The 26,071-nt window shown below is 36.0% G+C and overlaps 1 protein-coding gene across 1 annotated transcript in view; it reads left to right on the forward strand.

Moving 5' to 3' along the window:
• The window catches only part of CNTNAP2 (contactin associated protein 2), a 1,742,807-nt gene that overhangs the window by 1,131,827 nt on the left and 584,909 nt on the right, over window positions 1-26,071 (forward strand). Inside the window, exon 20 of the mRNA XM_017502914.1 lies at window positions 9,070-9,082. Coding sequence (XP_017358403.1) covers window positions 9,070-9,082 — 13 coding nt within the window. The remainder of the gene's footprint in view (window positions 1-9,069; window positions 9,083-26,071) is intronic.

Here is a 26,071-nt window from a genome sequence, read left to right on the forward strand (position 1 = left end):
TACTTTTCACTTCTCAAACCCTTATTTCAGATGGAAAGAATAACTATTTGGAAACAGCAATAATAGTAGTAATAATTATAATAAATAGTCTAAATAATTGAAATGAAACCTAATAAAGAGACAAAGGAAAGCATACAAATGGAATAATAATGAACAAGAGAAAAATCTACACTTGTGAAAATTAGATTGTAAAATGGCTTTAGTGGAAAAGTACTATTAGTCACATCTCTATAGTTATTTGAGAGAAAGGGACCAAACCAGCTTAAAAATGTTTTTACTGAGAATTTAAAATGAAAACACCCATTAGAAATACAAATTCAGTTTTTTGCTTTATTTAGCAAAAATTAGCCAGCACAAAACTCTATGTCCCCCAAATTGTGACCTCTTTCCCTGTGATTAGTACAGTTTTTTCAACACGGAGCCTAATTCTGCTCTTGGGGGACAGAGTCCATGCAGCACAACCATTTGTTTTATATTTATAGAAATGCAGTCAGCAAATGGGTATTGGATGCACCGGGCATTGTGGGTCACTCTGCCTGTGGACCCGCTGGTAGCACCTCCGGGAAAAGGTTGGAAACTTCACGCTCTGTGCTGGGCAAAGGCTCCACTCATGTTCTTCTAGGGAGTCTTGCCTTGTCATTTCTACCAGTCATAGACTTGGAGACTTGCTGACCTTAGAGATAGTAATGTATTTCAAATCTCAAAAGGCAAGAATGACATGAAACAAAGGGCAGCCCGGCTTTCCTCTGGGGCTGTGAAAGGGAGTCTCCACCTGGCTCTGGAAGGCTATGTCTTGTTTCCCTCCACTCCATTTAAATCCCACTTCTTGGCCTGCTTTGAGACTGTCAGCTGGGGGCCATTTACTGCCATTTAGTGAAGTGGATGCTTTAATGTGAATACTTGTCTGCAGGAGCCACACAGAGCCAGCTGCCTTATCTCACAAGAACTCTGTGTTGTTTATACTCAGTAAACTGCCACAGAGCTCTCTCCACAATAGGGAAACGAATCAAATTTATTCTCCCTATTTCCTGCACTTAATTTCTTTGACTCATTTACATGTCTGTCTTTTTAAGTTTAAGAAAGAATATGAATGTAAGTTCCTCTGTGGCTCACAGCAGCTTTGACTGTGTTCTTAATAGTCTAAGACAATGGAGCAATAGTGCCATTGCCTGAGGCAACCTTTCTGAATTTTTCAATTCATTACCAAATTGTTAGATGGATTATGATCTAGTCTAATTCCAGATTGTGCATCTAGATCTTTATAAATACCAGAAGCACTCACTTGAAAAGCTGCCAGATTTATAAAGGCATCTACTAATATGACTTGGAGTTTTTTCATATATTATAGTCTGTTTTCATAAATTGATAATTAATAGGTTCTCTAAAAGCCAAGCTGTTCATGGTTGAAAAACACCTGTTAGCCATGGAAAGTGTGGTGGCCTCTACTTATCAAGGTATTTCCAGAGAGAAGTGTAGAATCACACTGGAAATTCTACACCATTCCCTGGTGCTCTTTTGGGCAGGGAGTTTGCTCCACAATGCCACAAAATCTTATCAGATTACTCTCCTTTCGAAACCTTCCAAAGACTTCACACTGCATCTAAGAAAAAACTCAGAGAGGCCTTGAGCATGACCTTCAAGGTGCTGCCCACTCTCCTGCTTCAGTTTTTAAACTCCCCACCTCCCACACCAAGCTATCGACCTGCACTTTTAAAGTAATGTATGTTACTTTTCACTTCTGAAAACCCTCACTTCAGAAGAAAAAATAACTATTTTGAAACAGCAATAATAATGGTAATAATTATAATAAATAGCCTAAATAATTGAAGTGAAAACTAATAAAGAGACAAAGGAAATGGTACAAATGAAGTAATGAACAAGAGAAAAATCTATGATTGTGAAAATTAGATTGTAAAATGGCTTTAGAGGAAAAGTACTATAAGTCACATCTCTATAGTTATTTGAGGGAAAGGGACCAAACCAGCTTAAAAGTGTTTTTACTGAGAATTTAAAATGAAAACACCCATTAGAAGTAGAAATTTTGTTTTTGACTTTAACAAAAATTAGCCAGCACAAAACCCTATGTCCCCAAAAATGTGACCTCTTTCCCTATGATCAGTACAGTGTTTAAGTTTAAGAAAGAATATGAATGTAGGTTCCCCTGAGGCTAACAGTAGCTTGTCCACAGTTGTGTTTTCTCTGTTCTTAGACCCCTGCATTGATGAGCGTCAGAATACTTGTCTTACCTCATAATCCAGTTATCTTCTGAGGCAGAATAGAAATCCAGACCTGGGCTGGGAGCAGTGGCTCACCCCTGTAATCACATCACTTTGGGAGGCCAAGGCAGGCAGATTACAAAATCAAGAGTTCAAGACCAATATGGCAATACGGTGAAACCCTGTCTCTACTAAAAATACAAAAATTAACCAGGTGTGATAGCGCACACCTGTAGTCTTGGGAGGCTGAGGCAGGAGAATTGCTTGAACTTGGGAGGCAGAGGTTGCAGTGAACCAAGACCATGGCATTGTACTCCAGCCTGGGTGACTAGAGGGAAACTACATCTCAAAAAAAAAAAAAAAAAAAAAGAAAGAAAAAGAAATCCAGACTTGGAATCTCCTCTCGTTCCTGTGCTCTTGCTTTCCAACAGCTTCCTCTCAATCATAATGAGAAATGATTCAATATCATTCTTTGTTTTGTTTTTGTCTCCCAGGCTGCAGTGCAGTGGTGCAATCTCAGCTCACTGCAACATCCACCTCTGGGTTTCAAGTAATTCTCTTCCTCAGCCTCCCGAGTAGCTGGGATTATAGGCACCCACCACCATGCCCGGCCAATTTTTTTTTTTTTTTTGTATTTTTAGTAGAGATGGGGTTTCACCATCTTCGCCAGGCTGGTCTTGAACTCTTAACCCCATGATCCACCTGCCTCGGCCTCCCAAAGTAGCACTTAGTCATTCTATCCATCCACCAATCAGGTGCCTATTACTTAACTTTAAAGTTAAGTATATTTAAGTATATTTAAGTATATTTATATTTCGTAGTAAGCACCTGCTGTATACTAAAGATAAAAGTTATTGGTCTCTGTGCATATGTGGTTGAGTTTAGCAGATAAGGCAGACCAACAGACAGATCAATATATGATTGGGGAATATACTGGGTTTTCTAGAAACATGATTGAGGAGTTTCTAATATGCCCTGGCTGGTAATATGAGCATCAGGATAGTTTCTGTAAGAGCTGGTTTGAGTTAAGCATGAAATCATGAATAAAAGATAGTTGGGGTTCTAACTTCTCTTTTATTTTATGTATGTTGTATATTATTGTCTTTTCACTTACCTTTTAAACAAATGTTTTCCTCTTTCTGTGGTCATGGCTTCTTCTCATTCTCTAAGAATATGTTGCCAGATCTAATCCTTAGACCACCTATTTCACATCTACATATTTGTGGTTCTGTCCAACTATATCCTTTCCTGCACCTGCTGCTATCACCTTTATGCCAGTGACATCTCCAAGTGTATGTTTCCAGTGTCAAATATTTAAAATCAAAGCTTTTAAAATTATGTACCTGAAAACATGATCATTGTAAAAATTCAAACAATATACATATATGTGGAGTAAAACTTGAAAATTCTTCCCCTCCTTAACATCTAGTTTACAATATCTGCTATTTCTCTGGAGCTTTCGTTGATGTCCCCTTAACACTTGCCAGTCATATGGGAAGTACTCAAAAGATGTTTGCGATTCATTCTTTAGTGATTTGTTCACGTTTTTTTTTAAATCATAAAAAGTAGTTTGAGGCTTCTGTGATTGTTAATAAATTTTGACTTGACATGTCTGGGAGCTTGGCACTGAGTCTCCTGGGATACCTCAGCTCTCCTCCCCTCCCCTCTCCTCTCTTTATATATGATGTCCCATTGTCCTGGCCTCTCCATAAGGTCTCTTTCTGTAGGATACTACAGGATAATCTGGACCTCTTTGCAGCTTTGTTAGCTGAGATACAGTAAAGTGAAAGCAGGAACTTCTGGGACCCATAACATCCAGGCCCGGAAAGGGCAGCATCACTCTACAGCATTATATTGATCAAAGAAAGTCACAGACCAGCCAAGATTCTGAGGAAGAGAAATTAATTCCATCTCTCATGCACGTAGCGGAAAAGGGATTGCTGGTGGCTATCTTTGGCAACTATCTACTGCATTCCCTCCTCCTCAAATTACCTTATTCTTTCTATTCTTCCAAAGACTACTATGTGTATATTTGCACTCATTCTCCAAATTTGACATAAATTGGTTGATACTAATGACACTTCCCTGTGTCTAACCCCTGTCCCCATCATTCAATTTTTTCTGCCCTTACCTGGCATCTGTAATTAATCTCTGTGCCTCCAGTATCACCTCTCTGTTTGGTAGTGCAATTTAAGACCACATAAAAATGTGCTAGAAAGCATCTCCTTTGTTAACAGATTTAGCACTCTAATGTGAAATTCCTTCTCATACTATAAAACCCAGTTAAATCTGACTTCTATAAAGTCCTTATTGACCATCCCAAAGAAGGTGGGATTTCTCTTTCTAAAATGTGTAGCAATGTGTTTCTGGGACTTATTCTGCTTTTGACTATGGTTAGGAATACACATGCTTTATCTTTCTAATAATACTGAAAACTCAAAGGCAGGCAATAGGACATCCTCCTTTTTTAAATTTCTAAAGTACCAAGATGAGCCCATGATATAGAATAAATTGAGTTTTTGTTGAGTTGGCAGGGATATGGGAAGAATGGTTTGGCTTTTAGGAGAGGTTCCCAGCCAACCAGAAGGGAAAGGAAAATGATTCAGCAGTTAGTGAGAACAGCTTTACTTCTGGAATCCTACCACCCACTACAGGCAGCATGAGCAGGCAGCTTGCCTTCCTGGATGAGCCTAGATGAGGTACAGTGTGACTGGAAAGCTCTCTAGTATTGATCTGATGTGGCATATTTCAGATTGATCTGTTTTCTCTCATTTCCAGTTTCAGCACACACTAATGCCATCTTGGAGCTTACTTTTCCTCTCTGGCCCTCAGCTTACCCATCTGTAAATAACACAGGCTACTACATACTGAGAACCTGCATCATTGCCAGTCACAGTGCTGGGAACTAGTGCTAATCCTCACAGTAATAATGAAAGGTACCTTTTCTTTTATTTCCTCCTTTCAAATGAATATCAGATATGGAAAGAAAACAACTTGCCCAAGTCCTCTCAGCAGAACTGGATTGAAATTCGTCTCCCTCGATGCAGCAAACCACCATGGCATGTGTCTACCTATGTAACAAACCTGCATCTTCTGCACATGTACCCTAGACTTAAAGTATAATAAATAAATTTTTAAAAAAGAAATTTATCTCCCATGGGGAGCATCAGGGTCAGACCAGATAAGCTCTAAATTCACTTAGCCTTTACTATGCATCTCCACCAGGGATGTAAAATACAATCGGCCATTTGTCTTCCCCTTCTCCTAGACCAGCTTTTCTGCATCATTATTTTTCTTTTTTGGCTTCAGCTGCAGTTTCTCTTATCAGTTATTGGCTTTACAGCTAGCAAATTTATTTTACTCCATATTGTATTCTAGTATGTTATGCTACAATTTGTATAGAGAATGAGACACAATCTGGTTTGCTAATGAGAAAATCTACGTTGCAGAGACAGAACCTATTTGTTCTCAGCTACTTGAAACGTATGTTAGAATGTAGAATCTCTTCTTCGCTCCCATGTGAGGTGCTAAGAAAGGCTGGAGAGGCTCTGATTCAGCTCAGTCACATTTGATTTTTGAGTCAAGGTCTTAGCTTCAAATCACAATGAGTTTTACTGGAAATTGCTGGCTTTGTTTTGGGTAGACATTTGTAAATGTGACTGAACAGATGACTCATCTGAAGCAGCTCTAAGCTTTTATTCAATGTATGCTTCAAAACAGTAAAAGTGGATGTTGGAAAGTATTTTCTTATAAGTATTTTGTGTGGCAAATGCCAAGTACTGCTAAACCTAATTATTTAATTCTTCAATAGACGTTATTTAGTTTTAATTTTAAAAACCTTCAACTATATAATTGATATATACATAATTGATATATATATCATATATATATAGATAGAGATACATATCAATAATATAATTTTATTTTTCCGCACACCAGAAGCGTATTATTTTGGAAGATCATAGGACTCAGAGCTGTAGATGGGCAAAGTAGACTTGGATTTCAATCTCTGTGATCTTAAGAAATCTATTTTGTCCCTTATCTTCACTTTTCTGTACTAAAAACCAAAAAGCTATAATAATATGTACCTCATAGGGCTCATGTTGAGGATAGAATTATTAATAGATCATATGTCAAAGAGCTTGCCATATAATCAGTAGGTTCTTTCCTGCCATTGAAATATTTTTTTTAGTCAGAATATGTCTCAGCCATCTCCTCTAGCATGTTCCAGAATTTAATGCATACTTGCTGATTCAATGCAGATAGAAAGTTTAATATTAATTTTTATTTTGTTGGCATTCTAAAAAGCATCTTTCCACTTTAGAATAAGTGAATGGAAGATATCACTGAAATCAAAAGTTGATGCAAATGTAATTCTGATTGTTATAATTTCAAATGCCATTTTATCTTATTACAAAGTTAAAATATCCAATTTTGTTTCTAATTTATTTGGAAACAATAACGTGACTGGTTGAACACTGTCTCAAGTAATCTCTAACAAAGAATGAAGTTCTACTCTATTAATGAAAAGCAAGAATAGGGGTTTCTCCTTCCCCTTTTTATGGTAGGGGAGCTACATAAAGGCAGAATAAAAGAGTCAGACCAGGCTGGGAATCCTGATCAGCAGAGGCCCTCAGTTATGGTGTACATGTTCAGAATTGGTTGATAAAATTACAAGCAAGTAGGCATGTACCCTGAGTTGGTCTTTTTCTCTGTTCTCTAGTTTTCAATAAAATGTGGACTCTAATTTTGGATGTGTGGGTTTTTTTCTTCTTTTTTTCTTTTTTGGAGACAGAGTCCACTCTGCCACCCAGGCTGGAGTGAAGTGGCACAATCTCAGCTCCCTGCAACCTCCGCCTCCCAGGTTCAAGCAATTCTCCTGCCTCAGCCTCCTGAGTAGCTGAGACTATACGTACTCGCCACCACACTCAGCTATGTTTTGCATTTTTAGTAGAGACAGTTTCACCATGTTGCCCAGGCTGGTCTCGAACTCCTGATCTCAGGCAATCTGCCCATCTAGGCCTTGCCAACTGCTAGGATTACAGGTATAAGCTACCATGCCCAGCCAACTATAGTATTTTTACAGAGCAGTTTCACAGTGTCATCAAATCATGACTTTCAGATCCAATTTCAAGTTACCTCCTAACTCAGCAGTTCTTGAAAATATAATATTAATGATGTTTGGCTCATGAAGACTTCCTAGAAGCCCAGTGTCCCCTAGGGAAGATGTGCCAAATTGAACATTTGTAAATAATCATTACTGTATTTTATAGTAAATAAATATATGATTATCTATGCTTAAGCCCTTTGGGAAAGAGGAGTTTGAAAACAGTCTCCATCCTGTGATATATCCATTTAGCCTAATTATTTAATGATCCTCATACATTTTACTTGCAATCTTGATCCACACAAATCAGGTTATATTTGTATGCTTTTTGATATCCTTAATGTAAAAAAAAAAGTCTTGATTATTCTTCTCATTCATTCAACAAAATTTGTTGAGTGAAGGCCATGTTATATATGAGCAAGTAAGTAGAAGATTCTCCATGTAGGGCCTACCCTCTACTGGAAGGAAAAAAATCAAATAATAGCAATGTTAGGGGATGAAGGAGCCTGGGATTGTGAGGATGGCTTATAATTTTAAATAGTGTTGTGGGAATTGGCCTCAGGAAGAAGGTGACATTTATCAAAGACCTGGAAGAGGTGCAGGCATTCACCATGTGACTATCTGGGGGAAGAACATCCAAATAGGGGGCGCGGCCAGTCCAGAGACTGAAGGCTAGCCCGTGTCTGAGATGTCCCAGTAAGAGGAAGGAGGCCGGTGTTCTGGACTAAACTTTGTCATTTAGTCTTTGTTTTCTCACACTGGATTTTTTTGTTTGTTTGTTTTACTTTAAGGAAATTTATTTTTGCAAAAATATGAACTATTTGCTTTGTTAAAATAACATCTATCTTTTAAAAGATTGTTTACATTGATAGAGGCATTTATCTAGTCTGTTAGTAAGAAGCACAGGTTAGCCTGAAAATGTTTAAAGTGGAGAGTCTTATATAAGTAGGAAAAAAATCTGTAATAATTTAAAAAGTGGAAAAAAAAAACCAGTCAATACGGGACCTTCCCCTTCCTAGACGATCACAATGTGTCCCCTCGTCCTACTTCCGGCTGTCCCCGCCCCACCCTACCCCTTCAATGTCCTGCCGCTCTGGCACCATCCCAGGTACGAGGCCTCAGGTCTTTGCTCTGCTCTCGCTGGTTCTCAGAGAAGAGTCTTTAGCACTAAAGGATAAGTGATTATTAGGGCAATATACTTCTTTATAAAAAAAAAAAAATGCTTGTTTCATAGGAGAATTTCAGCTGACTATGAGTAATGGAAGAGATTTTACATTTAAGTTGGGTTAGCTTCTCACAAAGCAAATAACGAGTACATGGTAAATCAAGCCGCTCTGCTGGTACAGACTCACATATATTAATAATACACAGACACATATATATAAAGAGATCCGTGTCAAGGAATATACATGTAGTACATATTAAAGACATCAAAATATAAGACTATAAATTAAATTACATTATAGTCACCTGGCTTCTGTGGAACAAGGAGAATATAATTAAACCACCGAATCTGAAGGAACATTCAATCCTTGGTTGATGCTAAAAAAAAAATTGTTTCACTATTTGAAAATAGTTTCACATCATTTCACTCTTTGAAAAAAGAAAAGCAAGTTCAGATGGGAAATGGACTTATAGTTTATACTCTGTCAAAATACATTAGGAATGATTAGTTTGAGATTTTATACTAATAAAATAACTTTATCAAAAACTACCTTTATGGAGTACTAGTCTCACCACAGGAAGTCCAAAATATCACATTTTTTACCATGTAGTTGATGCAGTCCCTTGGCAAGTCAATGGGATGGTTTATGCCTAGAATCTCTGAGAACATGAAAGCCTTTTAAGAAGAAAAAGATAGTCATATGTCTCCAAACCCTCGTGTGTATTTATGTAGTAGAGAGGAAAGTAATTGAAGCAGAAGGTAGCTAGATTTTTTAATGTAATCATTAATAGTCTCACAGTTGTGTTGATAGCATCCAACAGGGCTACCTTCTGGGCAGAAACACAGATTGCTTCTACTGTTCTTGGAGAAAGACAAAGGAGGAAATGAACACATGCTCAATGAACCTCTGAGCAAAAAAATGTCTCTCTAGTAATACATGGTCCACTCCCAAGCTCACCCTTCAATTCTCCAACGTTAGTTCTGTAAAATAGCAGTCCTGTGATATTACTCATTGAACGGATGAAATTAAAATATTTATATTCTGCGCATGCATGCCGAGAGAAAAATCTCACTTCAATTATAGCAGTTAAGAAGTCTGAAGTAATTTTCCCAGCTAGCATTTGGCCATTCCGTTGAGATTGAAGGAATCTAGTCTGATAATGGTTCTTATTAATTCACCCTCTCTCCATTTTAAAAGAATATTATAGTTCCTTTGTGATGTAAATTGTTTGGCTAATATGATGGTGCAGTGCTTTGTGACTAAAAAGTCGACAAGCTCAAATGACAAAGTATTCAAGAACAATAGCTAACTAACATTTGCTGTTTGGCACTTTTTAAATGTTCTCTGTAAGATAATTTTTATTTCTGATTCACTTTTCTTTTTGCCTTTCCCAAAAGGGATTTAAGTTAATTACTTTTTCTAATGCGACTTTGATATTTCGGTCTCCCCCAAATCTTCCAAGGAATTTGCAGGCAAAATACCATTCTAGTTCTTTTACTTTTCTAGAAACTCTGATGTTAAATATAGGTGTCACACTGGAAAATTCCACCAGAAGAAAAAGCTAAACAAGGCATAAAATTTACATTAGTAACATCCCATTAACCCATCATCTAGAAAGCCTTTCTTACATGATTCTCATCATTTATGAAATCATTTTGGTGTTTTTCTGGTCTTTTTTGCCTGTAAGACTGAATCTTGTTATGCATTTATCTCCATCAAAATGGTATAGCTGCATTTGGCATGATTCCTTCAACATTCTTCTTTTTTTTTTTTTTTTCTACAAAAGGATGAAATTAGCTTGGTTTAATAATAGTCATTCCTGATTACTCTCTCCGTGGAAAACAGCTTAAGGGGCACATTGTTCAAAAAAAGAAAGTATTTGCCTTGCCCTTTAAAACCTTCATTTTATATAACCTATTGATTGTGAAGCCAATTAGTCTTATATGTTAACATTTTATTACTTTTAGTATAGCACTTTTGCATGCCATTGGGAAACTCATTGCTGTGTAAAATGTGTGTAGTTCCTAACTTTCAAACAAGAGATATTCCAGAAGATCACTGCCAAGTCAATGTTTCAAATTTCAATATACATGTTCATCCTATAAATGATCTATATTCATCCTATAAACGATGGTATGATTTTATATATATATATATATAATATGTATACATATTTATAGGATATTTATATATACATATATGTGTGTATATATCCTATATGTGTACATATATCCTATATATGTGTGTATATATATCCTATAAATAATTATCCTATAAACAATGATTGGGTTCCTAGGGTAACAGGAAAGCAAAATAATTAGAACACTTTTGTTAATAATATACCTAGTAATAATAATATGGCTGAGAAAATGATGAACAAAATAATATGGCTGCAATAGTAGCCCTATGTTTTAGGGACAAGGTTAGAAAGAAGAGAGCATCAGGGGTTGAAGGGAGAGAGTAGTTTCTATCTACACTGTGATAACTCAGTCTGCAGTCAGGAAACAATTGGTAATCCATTAATTAGAAAGTATGATGCCCTTTTATGAAGTGCTAGTGTAGACACAATAGCAATGTTAATTTGCTTTCCTGTTACTTCCACAAAAATTAGCACAGCTTAGGGACTTAAAACAACCAAAACTTATATTCTCACAATTCTATAGGTCACAAGTCTGAGTTGATTCCACTGGTTTGTCTGTTCTGGGTTTTAGAAAGATGATGTCAATGTGATGAACAGTTGGGTTGTGGAAAGAATCTGGCTTCCAGCCTCATTCAGTTGGTTGACAGAATCCATTTCCATGTGACTGTAGGACCGAAATTCCTGTTTCCTTGCTGGCTGTCAACAGGGAACCAGCCTCTAGTTCCTGCCTATGGGCTCCAACATCTCAGAGCCAGCAAACATGGAATCGTTCTCAAGCCTGGAATCTCTTTGACTTTATCTTCTTCTACATCCTTCTTTTGCTTCCAGCCAGACAACATTCTCTGCTTTGAAAGGCTCATATGATTCAGGATGCCCCACCCAGACAATCCAGAATCATCTCTGTTTTTTAAGATCTGTAACCACAATTACATCTGCAGAGTCCATTTTCCCATGGAATATAACATATTCACATATTCCAGGGATCCAGGTGTGGACATTTTTAAAGGGCCATCGTGCTGTTTGTCACAAATATAACATGCTTTGAGTCATTCTTCAAGAGTTCAATCCATAAATAGCTTGTATATGCAAAAGCACTTTTACAAAAGATGACTACCAGGGCCCAGTGGGCTGCCTGTGTCACAGAATCAAGTGCTGCCTGATGGCCTCACAGCTTAGAGCTCAGCAGTACTCTCTTTTAGCAGTTCTTAATCTTATTTCCAAAGATCCACCCCAGATATCATTTCCTTGTGTTTACATATTCTCAGACTCTGGCTGCTGTGTTACTAACCGGTGTTATGGCAGTTGCTTCATACACAGGGAAAGAGTTAAAGCGATTTTATGTAAAAATGCAATCATCTGTTTGACTAACATTGTCTCCAGCATCACAATAAGCAGTAGTTTTGTTGTTGTTGTTGTTATTTTTAGAACTCAGGGGATTTATTTTTCATTCTATTTCCCAAAGCATGAACCCATGAGAAACAGATGCCAGGTCATCTAGATGTAATATTGCCAGTAAAGGAAGTTCACTGTCTCCTAAATTGTACCTTTGACTCTTTGTAATTACAGTTGGATGTATCCATACATCTTGGATTGAAATTGAAGAGCCAAGGATTCTACTAAGCCTGACAGTACTCTATTATCCATCTTCACTCTTTGCTAGGGATGTTAGTTATGCTTCTCTTTTGCAAATTGACTGATTGATTTATATTCACCCAACTCACTTTCACTGAGGGCCAGGAGAGAGCCTAGGCCCTGGAGACCCAAAAGAACAGACAGCCATCCTGATGTTTGAAAACAGTGACTATATCCCCAGAACTCTTCTCTGGGTGAAACTCCCCCAGCTTCTTGCAATCCTTACCCAGAGTGTGGTAATCAGTTATCCCACAGTCAGTAACCTTTTTTTTTTTTTTTTTTTTTTTCTGAAATAGCTTAAAATAGCTTTTCAGTTAAATTCTATCAATTTAAACAGAAAATCTTTTTCTTATTTTATTTTTTATTATTTTTTAAGTTCTGGAGTACATGTGCGGGTCACGCAGGTTAGTTACATAGGTATACACGTGCCATGGTGGTTTCTTATGTTACTTTAACAGAATTTCCCACCCACAAAAGAGAAGTTCATCTTCTCCATTTCCTTTAGAGAATGTCTTTGGCATCTCAAGGTTTCTGTGGATCACCAGGGGCCCTGGCTTGGAGAGGCTCCAGTACACAGGTATACTGGGCTGGAGGGCTGGGAGAGGGGAACATTCTGAGGATGGGGGAAGGAGAAAGAATGTTACGAAGGCGAACTGAAAGGAAAGAAGAGTGCATGTGGGAAGGTCTGAGATTACTGTTTGGAATTAATTTTTTAATAATTTTTTCATGTACTCTGATATAATGAAAAAATGACAGGACACATTAATCTTATGAAAATTTAAGGTAAAAAAGAGGATTTGAGATTGGAATTATTCTGGAAACCTGGGTCTTGAGCTAGAATTTTAAAAATAATGGAGATGGTTAGCCTACAGTTTGGTTTCTGTTTGGGAACTCTTTTTCAAAATTTCTCTGCAAATTATTAAGGCACCAACTACTTGCTCTGAAAATTGATAATTAAAGGGGAAAAAATTCAATATTTATTCTGACTTTAAAAGGAACTGTATTTTTCAGTAATCAAAATAATCACTTGATGATGAAATGCTCTTTTTATAGAAATATTGCAGTTTGTTAACATATAAGAATGATAAAAGTCACCACTTTACAATGTTAATGAAATAGCTGATCAAAGCAATGTTCATCAGTGATTAAACCCATTGGATAAAATATTGAAGGAGAACTAGACAATAGAAGGACCAGGTTTGTATTATAACTAGAATTTGGAACAAGAACACTAGAACTTATTTTTCATCCTAATATAATGTAACGTAAAGTAGACTGCACCATCTGTGAATCATTTCTGTCAAAAGTTGAACCTGAATTTAATTGAGCCTTTATCACTAACTCCCAGCCACCAGGAAATAGTGGAGTGACGGAAGCAGTTAAATAACACCACAATGAAACAAACAAGAGAAATCTAGAATGAAGAACATTTTATAGGACTACTGACACAGTTTCTGCCAAAAGTTAATGGCATGGGAAAAAAGGAGAAGGGGAGGAGGAGGAGACTGGCTATAAATTTAAAAAAGAAAGAAAGAAAAACGACTTGGGAGATTTACCAAATATAGTATTTGAATCTTAATTTGAGCATATCAACTAAGAAAAAGACATTTTTGAAACTGTTAGAAAATTTTTAGTATGCACTAGACATGATACCAAGATATTATTGTTAATATGTAGGTGAGATAATGTCACTATTATTTTGTGGTAAAATGTTTGTGCTTCTAGAGATGGATACTGAAGTATTTTAGGTAGGATGTTACATGTTGCTGGGATTTGCTTTAAAATTTTTAGCAAAGACAACATAGATGGCTCAGTGTATATTGCTCAGTTGGTGGTTGCATCAGGATCTCATAGATCATCACTAAAGAACTTACATAACCAAATACCACCTGTACTCTAATAACTTATGGAAAAACTTTTTTAAATTTGCAAAGAAAAAAATAATAAACAGATGTGGCTTATTTTTGCTGGAAAATTAATGAATATAAATGATGAGTTTATAGGGATTCATTACATCATCTACTTTTCTGTATACAATTGGTAGTTAGAGAATTTTTCATTATTTTTAAATCAGTTATTTCCATATAGCTGTATACCTTAAACCATTGATTTTCACAAAGAGGAATAATATTATTGTGTTGTTGCTCTGTGATGGTATGAGTATTTATCCCTATTTCATCAAATATTGCCCCCTTAAATTGCTTGGTTTCTTATCATGCTTATCTAATTTCCTTGTGTTTCTGTAGCCCAGGGACTACGTTTATTGATAAAGTTCCCTTCTCTTTGAAATTCTCATTTATAGACAGTCTTCAATCAAGAGCATATTAGTTCTGCTAATACCATTTATATGTAATTTTATAATTTTACCCTACTTCATAATTTGCAGAAGCTAATACTGTGCCAACAAGTGAGCAGGAGCAATAATTGATCACATTTGCTTTGCTTGCTTTAGAGAGAAGTGCAGTCATCAGTCTTAGAAGACTGAAGCAGTGAATGCAAAGTGATGGATGCCCCATCCAGTCACAATTGCTAGACCTTCTGTGGGCGTCCTGAAAGAAAGCACATGGTCTGTTGGGAGATGCAGGCAGCAGAATTATTTGGAAATAGGTGAAGCCACTGTCAATGAGAGATGTTTCCCCTATCTCTATAAAAAAAAAAAAAATTTAATTCTATCTTAATCCTTTCCCTTTTTCCTCAGAAATTTAACAATGCTAATTCTAAGCTTGTGTGCACTTTTCCCAGTGGTTAATTATAATCCTTTTCTTTATTAAGTTTTATTTTGCAGCCTTAAAAAATAAAAAGCAATTAACAAAATGGCTTAAAGGCTAAATTAGAGCAAATCTCATTTTCTTAGGAGATTCTGCATTTTATTTATGTTATAATTCTTATTTCAGAGACAAGGAAGGAAGAGAAGGTAACTTGATAGTAAAATAATATCCTTCAAGGTAAATTCCATAAATGTTAAGTCAAGCAGAACTTCTATTTTTGCAGCATTCTAGAGACATTGAATCCAGTTTCTTGATGTTTCTTGCTGCATTTCTCCCTGTGTTCTACAGAGCAATTTGGTTTACAGGTAATTTAAGCTTTGGATAAAGCTCCAGTTAATTCAATTTCTGGATAAAAGAAAGAGTAATTCAACTCAAAGGTCACCATAGAATTTTAATCATAGAGCTGAGAAAGCAAGGAAAGGCATAAACCGCGTTAGTGGTATAATGGGAAAAGAATTGTCTCAGATAGATGGTTCTAGCTCTTGAAGTTTTGCTATAAGCTGTACAAGCACTAGAAAAAGGATAGGATTGAAAATGCAGGACTTTAGTTTTGTCCACCCTCTTGACGGTGACTTTTCACTTCAGCTGTTCAACAGTGTTGCTGAAGGGGTCTACCAGTCAGTGCCCATTACATATACCTTTATCTTCCTTTCTCCAACCCCATCTAAATAATGATTTCTGTATTTCAGGTCTTTATTCTTATGTTAAAAGTTCATTTCCTTTTATTTAAATGTTAGTTATGTTGTTATTATTTTATACCTTAGGAGATTTTATTTTAATTGTAGTGTTTTTATTGAAATGTAATTTTTACAACATGAAATGCAGACTCTAAGCACATAGTTTGATAAATTTTGACAAATGCATAGACCTGTGTATTCCACACCCATAAAGATGATAGAACATCTTCATCAATCTAGAAAATTCTGTCAGGCCACTTCCTAGGTCATCAGTACCTTTCAGTTCAAAGGAGAAATTTTATAGAAATAGAGTAATACAGAATATACTCTTTGAGGTCTGACTTTTTGTATCAGAAAAATATTTTAGAGTTTAGTCCCTGTTGTTGAATAGTATTTCATTAAATAACACACCTCAATTTATTCACCTATTTTTCAGTCTGTGGGCATTTGGTATGTTTCTATCTTTGGAATATTGTGAATAAAACTGCTATAACATTTTTGTATAAATATTTTTATAGGCCTATTTTTTAAAAAAATTCTATCCAGAAGTGGAATTGCTAGGTCATAAGATAGTTATGTGTTCAAATTTATAAGAATCTGATAATTTACCAAAGGAATTATACCACTTTACATACCCACCAGCAAAATAATATAGTTCCAGTTGCTTTTCCCTTACCAATATTTGGTGCAGTGGTCAGAATTGTAATTTTAATTTGGTACATTCCAGTGGGTGTATAATGATTGGTCATTGTGGTTTTAACTTGTATTTCCCTAATGATTAATGATTCTGGACACTGTTTTATTTGTTTATTGGTTATTACATGTCTTTTGTTGTTTAATGTCTATTTCATTTGTCTATTTTTTTGGTTGTTGCTTTATTATTGAGTTATAGAAGTACTTTATTCTGAATCTAAGTCCTTTTAGGTATATATTTGAATGATAAGTTTTCTGCCAGTCTATGATGATCTGCCTATTTATTTATTTATTTATTATTTTTCGAGATGAAGTTTCACTTTGTTGTCTAGGCTGGAGTGCAATGGCATGATCTCTTCTCACTGCAACCTCCGCCTCCCCAGTTCAAACAATTCTCATGCCTCAGCTTCCTGAGTAGCTGGGATTACAGGCACCTGCCACCACATCCAGCTAATTTTTGAATTTTTAGTAGAGATGGGGTTTCACCATATTGGCCAGGCTGGTCTCGATCTCTTAACCTTGTAATCTGCCCGCCTCAGCCTCCCAAAGTGCTGGAATTACAGGTGTGCTCCACCGCACCCAGCCCTGCCTATTTATTTGCCTAGTGGTAATATGCTAAAGAAGAAAAGTCTTTAATTTTGATTAAGTTAAATTTAATCATTTTTCTTTGTGGTTAGTACCTTCTGTGTATTACCTAAAAAAGCTTTGCCTCCCCAAGTTCATAAAAAAAATTCTCCTAAGGTTTATTTCAAAAGTTTCATAATTTTAGCTTTTAGATTTGTTACTGATCAATTTCAAATTAATTTGTGTATATGGTGTGAGGCAAGGATCAATTTATTTCTATTAGGTTATTCAGTCATTTCAGAAACATTTATGAAAAACTTAAAGTGACTTTCCTTATTGGTTTCCCTACAAACCTTTGTTAAAGATGAATTGACCACATAGCTGTGGGTTATTTCTAGATATCTTTTCTGTCCCATTGATTTATTTGTCTATGTTTATGGCAGTGTTGCAGTACCTTCATTTCTGAGTTTTATAGTAAGCTCTTTAGGTACTAATGTGGAAATATCTTTAAAACAGAATGTTGAATAGAATAAAAAAGTACAGATCAGTATGTCTAGCTTATTACTATTTACCAAAAAAAGAGAGAGAAAATACCATATGTTCATGTATGCTTGACTTTGCATTAAAAACCTTGGAAGGACACAAAGAATACTAAAGGCATAGTTACCTAAGGCACATAGCAGTATATAGTTACTGGGCAGATATATGACATGAATATAAAGAGGAATAGGAATATTTATTATATTTTAAAACAACATGACCACATTAATTATGAAAAAAATTAATTTTAAAAAAGAGTAGGTAAAATAGGAAATGTATTTTTCTTAGAGTAGATAAAAATTTGAGGGGACAATTTATTGGAATAATATTTTCTAGGTCCAATTAAATATTTTTTAGGTCTTGAAATTTTTAATATGTTTTACCTGACAAATATTTATTGAGTGCCTATTACGTATCAACCAATGTTTCCAGCCTTGGTAATACAGCAGGCAACAAGACTGACATGTTCCTTGTGCCCATGGTGTGTACATTGCAGTGGAGAGAAAACACAATAGATCACAAATAAAAAAGACATTTTCAGAATGCGATAAGTGCTATGAATAACATAAACATGACAGAGAGAGGCAAGATGAATGTGAAATGGAAGTCCTGGAGAAGGTCTTTCAGTGTGGTAACTTAGAAGCTGAGATTGGAATGCCAGAAAGGATTCAGAAGTGTGAAGAATTTGGGTATTGGGGAGGAACCTGCAAAGGAAAAGGCCCTGAAAAAGGAACTAGCCGAGGAGAAACAGGAAGGAAGGCAAGGTGGAAGAGCATAGTGAATGTAGTGCAGAATGAAATTGTGGAGACAGGCAGGGGCTCAATCAAGCTGAACGTTAGGGAAATGAGGAATTTGAGTTTTATTTTAGGTAAAATGAAAATCTACTGAAGGTTATTGGAAAGTTACTGAATGAGTAAAATGATCTGATCAAGATTTTTAAAATGAAAAGCTTTCATTTTGTTGGGGGAATAAAAAAACAAATTAAGAAGAGGTTGGCAGTGAGAAAGGAAAAAAATCGGAAGTCATATCACATAAGCCAAGAAACAAAAGTGTTTAAAAAAGAAGAAATGTCCCCTAATTGTTTCAACTGAAGACAGAGAACTGTCCACTAGATTTAGTCTCATGGAAGTCTTCTATGGTTCTATGGAGTGGTGGGTACAGAAGATGGACTAGAATATGATGGAAAGTGAATGGAATCTATTTTATACTCATCTCCCCGCCCCACTCCAAACACAAAAGGGTGAATGAGAAATAAAGACGTGAAGAAAGAAGGTTTAGATGACTCTTTCAAGTGCTCTCTATAACCATAGATACACAGAGATGTTGTGTATGTCCAGAAGACGTATCTGTGTGTTGGTTTAGCAAATACATATCAAAAATTCTTGCATGAAAAGCTTCTTTATAACAAGATGTTCTTACTTTTTAAGTGACAAAATCCCATGAATAAATCCAAAAAGAGTATTTTATATAAAATCCTACCCTGTTGGAAGTGTTACAAGTTTCCACTGAAATTTTTAATCTGACTTCTCGATATATTTTTGGAATGTTGTCTAGTTTGTCAGCCTGCCAGATTATGTCAAAATGTCCATATACAGTAACAGTTTATCTCATGTTCCTTTATCCACCATACTTACCCACATAAGCTCTATTAACTGTCCTTGCCTGACTCCGCTGCATCATTAATTCTGCTATAGGGAACCGTGCCTTGATCATTCATACTGCTCCATAATAGGATCCCAAGTGGGTGTTTCAAAGGTGTATGCTGATGATTACCATTGTGATGTATATGACATCGTTAAAACAACATTTTCAGTCAAAAATATGGCTGTTGTTTAAGGTGTGAGCTTTTTGCCTTGTTACCTAGAAAAAACAATGATATGTAAATTTCTTATTATAATTTTTACTACTCGGCTCTTATTTCCTATTTGTCAACTCTGCAAGAGACAAGGGTTGGTACAGAAAATATCATTTTAGCAGAAAGAAGCCTTGTCTTCTACAGTAGGTACTAGCTTCTTGAGCTGCTTCTGGATAATAAAGCTTGCTTCGCAATCATCCAGAGCTTTCCAAACTGCATATTTGACTCCCTTTATTGACATCGTCTGCTAATACACAAAGTTGTGTTTAACTATGTGGAAAACTGTGAGTCCTTTCCTTCCAAGTCCACACACTCCACTTGCTTTTCCCTTCTACTTTGAATTCATGTGCATTCCATTTTTCTACCTCTGTGATGGAGGCCTCAGTCCTTCTGCAGCCACAGTTGCAGAAACCCAATTGTAATCAGCAGCTGCCCTGCTGCTAAAAGCTATTAGTGCCAATGTTGTTAATGACCGACCCGGTTGAATGTGCTGATTTAAGAGGTAGACTTATTTCTTGTCGCTCCCTAGGGCCTTGTTCTTAAATGAGATTTCCACGTTGTTTACTCCTCTAGCATAAGGAATATTAACCACTGACCACCACCACACTTCATGTATCAGGACATTGAATTGAAATAACAGGGAGCTTAAAACATATCACTACCTTTGAGATATGAAGCCATATACCCTGAAAAAAACTTGGCACCCACCCCTAATTTTGGCCTAAAGAAGTTGGATACCTCTGTAATTTGCTCTGACGTTGTAAATATTATTTTCTTCTAGGGACTAGAGGATGAGAGGGGTACAGTTAAATTTCTTTTTGGAACTAAACACATTAGCAGTAACCTGCAAAAATCAATACCAATTACTTGCAAGCAAGAGCTAAAAAAAAAAAAAAAAAAATGACTGAAGCTACAGAATGTACACATCGGTGAATGGCTTAAAACAAAGAAAATACCGGCATGGCTGGTACTCTCACAAAATAGGAGCAAAAGTAGTGAAGTTCTCTTCCATTTACTTTGACATTTTTGTATTAATCTGTAAAATCCAACAACCGTTTATTTTAAAAAAAATAAATATAGCAGCAAATAACTCAGTATAAGAAGGCTATTTTACTGTCTCCCTGGCATGACTAAGGTTTGTGTTGTCTTTCTAGCAGACATCAAGGCATTCATAAGGTGTGTATGGGGATGGCTTATCTTTATAAACCAGCAAGCCTTTTATTCAATACCCAGACATTCTGCATGCCAATATTACGTGTTTAGTGTCTCAAGATTCTATTTAGCAGAAATTCACTTTGAGGGGCTTTGTGAAGCCTTTAGAGATTTAACTGTGTATCTCTCCTTTATTCAAAAGGCTCAAATAGTATTTTTCCAATTTCTGGAATTCTTAAGCTTGTATTTCAGATTAAACTATCACAGAGAGTAGAATTTCTTCCTTTCTTATTGTCTTCCAACAGTAGAGATGGGGCACATATCTGTAAGATGTGGACCCAGAAACCCTACTCTGAAGCCTGGCTATGATAAAGAATACTTGAGAAGCTAGTAAGCCTTGCTCCCTCATTCACGTCCATGGTAGAGTTGTGTATGAATGTATGGAGAGGTGGAGAAAATTCCAAGTAGAATTTTCCTCATAGTTAATAGCTCTGCTCACAAAAAAATGAGGCCATATGGAAATGAGGCCGTATTATTAAATCTCTCATCAGAAGAAACAAGTTTTGGCATGTCGGTATTGCCAATAGAAGTATCAAAAAAGGTAACTACAGATTTTCTTGGAAAATCATTTTCCTGGACTTCGGTTTGATCCTCCCTGGTCATAAAATGATATGATTCTTAATACTTGAAAAAATTGTCCCAAAACACAATCTTACCCCCCCCCAAAAAAAACAACATTTTTTACTATCATCCTTTTTTTGTAATTGTAGAGCCTCAGATTGATATATAAGAAGTAAGTAGGAGAAGTGAATGGCTGGTCACACAATGCCTGAAAAGGAAAGCTCTGAGTAATTATGTGGGGGACACTAGAAACAAAAGAAGTTTGCCATGTGATACCATAATGGCATCCAGCACTTTCCATATAGGGAAAGCAGACAGCGAGAAGGAAATTTTGCTTAGTGTGAATTCAGGAAGTGTTGGACTCAAGTGATGGAAAGGAAATTAATTTTACAGTATTCCGAGGTACTGGCAAATTTACTTGCTATGGATTGTACTGAAGGTAAAAGGCTACTTAAATAGAGTCTAAGATTTTAGGTACCAAATAATTAGCTAATTTTTATTTTTAAAGCATTAAAAATGTTAGGATTCAATAGTTATAGTTACTTTCATTCTTTGAAACAAAAATAATTCTTGTTTCAGTTTTATATGTTGAGTTGTTAAAAGAAAATTGAAAGAGTGAAACAATATATACATATTTGCCTCTGTGGGCTTCTGCAGTTTATAGATACCCTAAACAGTGCTTCTGGTGAGCGTTCAAAGTTGCACCAGGTTGATTATTAATGAAGTATTGACCCAACAATTTATTGAGGCAAGCCCTTCTGCTCTACTCAGAGTTGATGTGTTTTATATTATGATTGCATCTACTTTATCTCACAACTTAATATAGTTGGGTAGAATTTGAAGAAAGTTTGTAACAAAGCTATTAATAGAATAACTCATTATTGTAAAAGCGTACTTTGAAAGGAGAAACTAGGATTATTATTCCTCAGAAAGAAAACACTGAAGTATGGTAATAGTATTCTCCAATATAATTGAAAAGAAACATCTAAAGAGGCATAAGATTTCTGTTGGGGATAGAAACCATGCACTCACTATCTGCAAACACTGGGATATCTTTCACAAAATGTTTACAATCCAGATGAAAAGAGAAGCAATATATGCAGAACATCAAGAGAATTGAGAGAAGAGACGACAACCCACTAAACAAGGGGTGGAGATAAGTACTCTGAGAGTCGGTGGGCAGCAGACATCTCTCTGCACTGGGGAGGCCAAGAAAGGTTTTGTTAAACGATGATATGGGGGGTGGGTGTTGAAGATAGAAGGTGGGATGTAAAATATGGGGAAAAAAAGGCAAAGTTTTTGCATGAAACCTCAAGGTGGCCGTTCTCACTTTGGTTCCTTGGTTTTTGTAGAGGGATGGTAGATAGTAAGGTAGGGCAAGAACTTTGAGGGTCGATTGAGGGTAGTAATTTACATCAGGCTAAGGAGTTGTAGGCATTCTCCCATAAGCCAAGGAATTGAAGGCCATCAGAAGTTTACAAGCTGGGATATAATATGAGTTTTATAAACAGCAATATGCCAGTTGTATGAAGGATGGGTTTAGAGAAAGACTGAAGCCGAGAACACTAAGAAAATGTTTTAACAGTTACAGGGAAAATTAATTGGACATTTTGGCTGAGCTCCTAAATAGAAATAATGAAAGGAATACAAAAGGAAAATACAAAATCTAGTTCAATTAATATTTAAAATTTATAATTGATAGTATAATCGTGTAATTTATTTAGAATTAAGAATCCATATTTCTGATTCTATAATTGGAACTATCCCAGAATTCTATGTCCTATTTGACATTAGTTTGGCTTAAAAATTGCCTTACGTCTCAATCAATCAATTTGATGGTGACCAAGAATTTTCTTTCAATTTACAGTTTGATACTGGCCAGAGAATGGAAAGTAAAAAGCCATAGCACATGCCATATATATGATCCATGGACTTATCAAATTCAAATTTAATAGAGACTCTAAAACAGCCATTTGGCCTTTATACCCCAGGTTTTTTCTAATACTTTATCAGAGATATCAATGACACTTCAAACTCAGTTCACTGACTTCAACAAATAGAGAACTCTGGGATAAATAAAAAGGGCTTGGAATTTTTTGGAAGTGAAAAAATATGTGTGAAAAATGAATTTCTAATAGTCAAAGGACAAAAGTGGACAGAATTTTCCATTACAGTAAAATTTAATGAATTCAGTTGGTTCTTTTAACCATCATTATGGTCTCATCATGAAATAAGAAAGAATATCATTAAGTGGATATACCCTTTATGTAAAAGCTGAATACATTTTGAGGGCTGAAATCCCTGCTAGTAATAACTTCATTAATGACTTACTGTTGATGAAAAATATCCTATACCAAAGTTTCCCCTGTTTGCCCCAAGCAGATGGAGAAAGGGCCCTGAGTCAACTTGACTTCTCTCTGCATGGTGTCAAGCACTCTGTGGCTTCATGGCCCTGGAATCCTGTTAATCCCTGGGAACCAAACTTACCCAAGTGGTTGTGTAAATTGTACATGGTAAATGTAAAGTGCTTAGCATAGCACATAAAAAGTACTCAAAACAATTTGTTGAGTAAATGAATATTTTGCTTTAAATATGGGCCACAAGATCTACTAAACAAATTAGGTTGTAAAACTTTCCAAGGGGTACTCTCTGTGTATTTGGTGGAGGAAAGAGGTTTTTTTTTAATGATATTGCAATATGTTACTTACCTTGAGGATCTTTTTTTGCCAATCTTTGGGTTTTGAGTTTGGGGATCTTAGAGTCACAGGAAGAAGAAATAGATAGCTCCTGTGATGCTGGCTATACTCTCATAGAGCCCAAAAAGGTGGGAAGGAGATAAATTAGAAAGTATGAGGGGGTACCATGCTGGGGAGGTTTCTGACCAGTTGTTTTCCAGGCCAAAGCAAGTAATCCAATGACTTCTTGCATTAAACTCATCATTGATTTAATCAAAGATAAATCGTATTTCTATTATGTTTATAGTATTAGAAATTCTACAAGTAGGAGATGAGAGAAACCTTTAACCTTTAAGTTTTCCTTAAAGAAAGCCATTCTTCCTGTTCTTGTGATTTCTAATGTGAGCTACACTACTTTCAAAACAGGAGATGCTTTAGGGTACAGAAGAGAGAAAAGGAATTCGTTCAAAACATGATTTTCTATGTAGATCATCAATGAGTAAAGAAAGAAACTAGAAAAAAGGAGGAAGAAATGAGTGAGTGTAGTATACCTAATTCGGATATAAGATGTGCTTCCAGGCACAGCACTAGATGTACAATTTCATTCTAGAGTTTTGCTCACTGGTACTTACCATCTATGGAACTACGGTCACTACAGAACCAGGGCATTGAAGCCCAAGGTTAATACAGATTGTAGGGAGCAGGCAAAATTGGATCCAAGTCCAGATTGCCTTGTTTTCTAGCTGGAAGAGGCTTGAGCATTTCATTTAATATTGCTGAGCTTCAATTTATTCATTTGTAAAATGAGCCTCATAGAGATGTTGTAAGGAATCATAAATTATTGCATTCTTCCATTCTATGACAAAGGTGCATTTCACATTTTAATTGGGATGATTCTTAAAGTCAGCGGTACATCTTTTTTGGAAGTACCACATAAAATGATGGAACATCATACAATAAGTGGTATCTTAATTTGATAAAATACATGAAGATAATAAAGGCAAAGTGCATCTCATCTCACAACATCTGGCATCTAACAAGGAACAGCAAATTGTTTTGGGGTGATGCTCAGTGCTATTGCTGTTATACCATGCTACATCACGCAGAGAAGTATGTCTTTCCTCATAAAGTTCACTGATGCTCCAGCCCAAGTGAATGCAGTCCAGAGCATAGTTTGTAAAACAGTAATTAAAGTCTTAAATGTCCTAGTTTCTCTAATCATCTAAAATATCATACTTTTAATATTAAAATAATAATAATACCTTAAAAATGAAGTGAAACATCTTTGGAATATTTATCACCTTCAAAGGACTTGCAATCCTCCTACATAATAATAGTACTATATTAATTATTTCATGAATACAAAGAGTCTGTGCTACACATAGCATGCTGCTAGGCACCAGTTTTCCTTGTTTTTTCTAATATGACTTTGATCTGACCTAATTTCACCACGAAAAAATAGCGCCATATGGCAAGTTCCCCATTTCCCCTAAAATAATTTATTGAGCCTTTAGTGTGTCCAAGTGACTGAACTCTTTTGCTGAATTTTTCTCAAGATTTCTTCAGGACATCGGAACATAATGCAGATTTTTTTCAGGTGGCCCTCTACCAACTGGATATGAAATTGGATCAGCTGGAGGCAAGAACAGATGGGGTTGAGCAGCAGATGGAAAGATCCTGTTTAGGATATGCAGAATCACTCTGGCAAAATCAATCATGCCACAGGAGTTAGTTTCAGTTTGGTGAAAGAAAATGAACTCAAGTAGACAACTGAGTTACCGGGAAATTAATACGAGCTCGCACTTTAGAAAGTCTTGATTAAGTGTCAGTAAGACAGATGAGCTAATGATGTTGACTTAAAAGTCTTAAATGCAATGTTTGTCAATGATAATAATAGCTCTCCATATTTAGCGCTTACTCTGTGCCAGGCATGTCATATTTACATCTCATTCAGTCCTCACAAAAACCCTATGAGACAGGCATTTTTCCGATATCACAAATAATGAAACTGAAGTGTTAAGTAAATTGATCAAGGTCATACGACTCTGGGTAACAGAACCAGAATTGGAACTTGTCTGGCCAGCTGGAAAGCCCACACAAATCATGAACACTCTACTGTACTACTTTCCTGTGTTAAATGATGTGTATATGAGAACAATTGGAAGAATATACAGTCAATTTTCAGATATCCTGAGGTCCTTTCCACTTTCCACAGTAACAACTAGAACAGGCCTACGATGGTCAGAGTGACCACTGGGCATCTGC

Source organism: Cebus imitator, unplaced genomic scaffold (genome assembly GCF_001604975.1).
Source record: "Cebus imitator isolate Cc_AM_T3 unplaced genomic scaffold, Cebus_imitator-1.0 Scaffold304, whole genome shotgun sequence".
Classification (NCBI taxonomy): Eukaryota; Metazoa; Chordata; class Mammalia; order Primates; family Cebidae; genus Cebus; species Cebus imitator.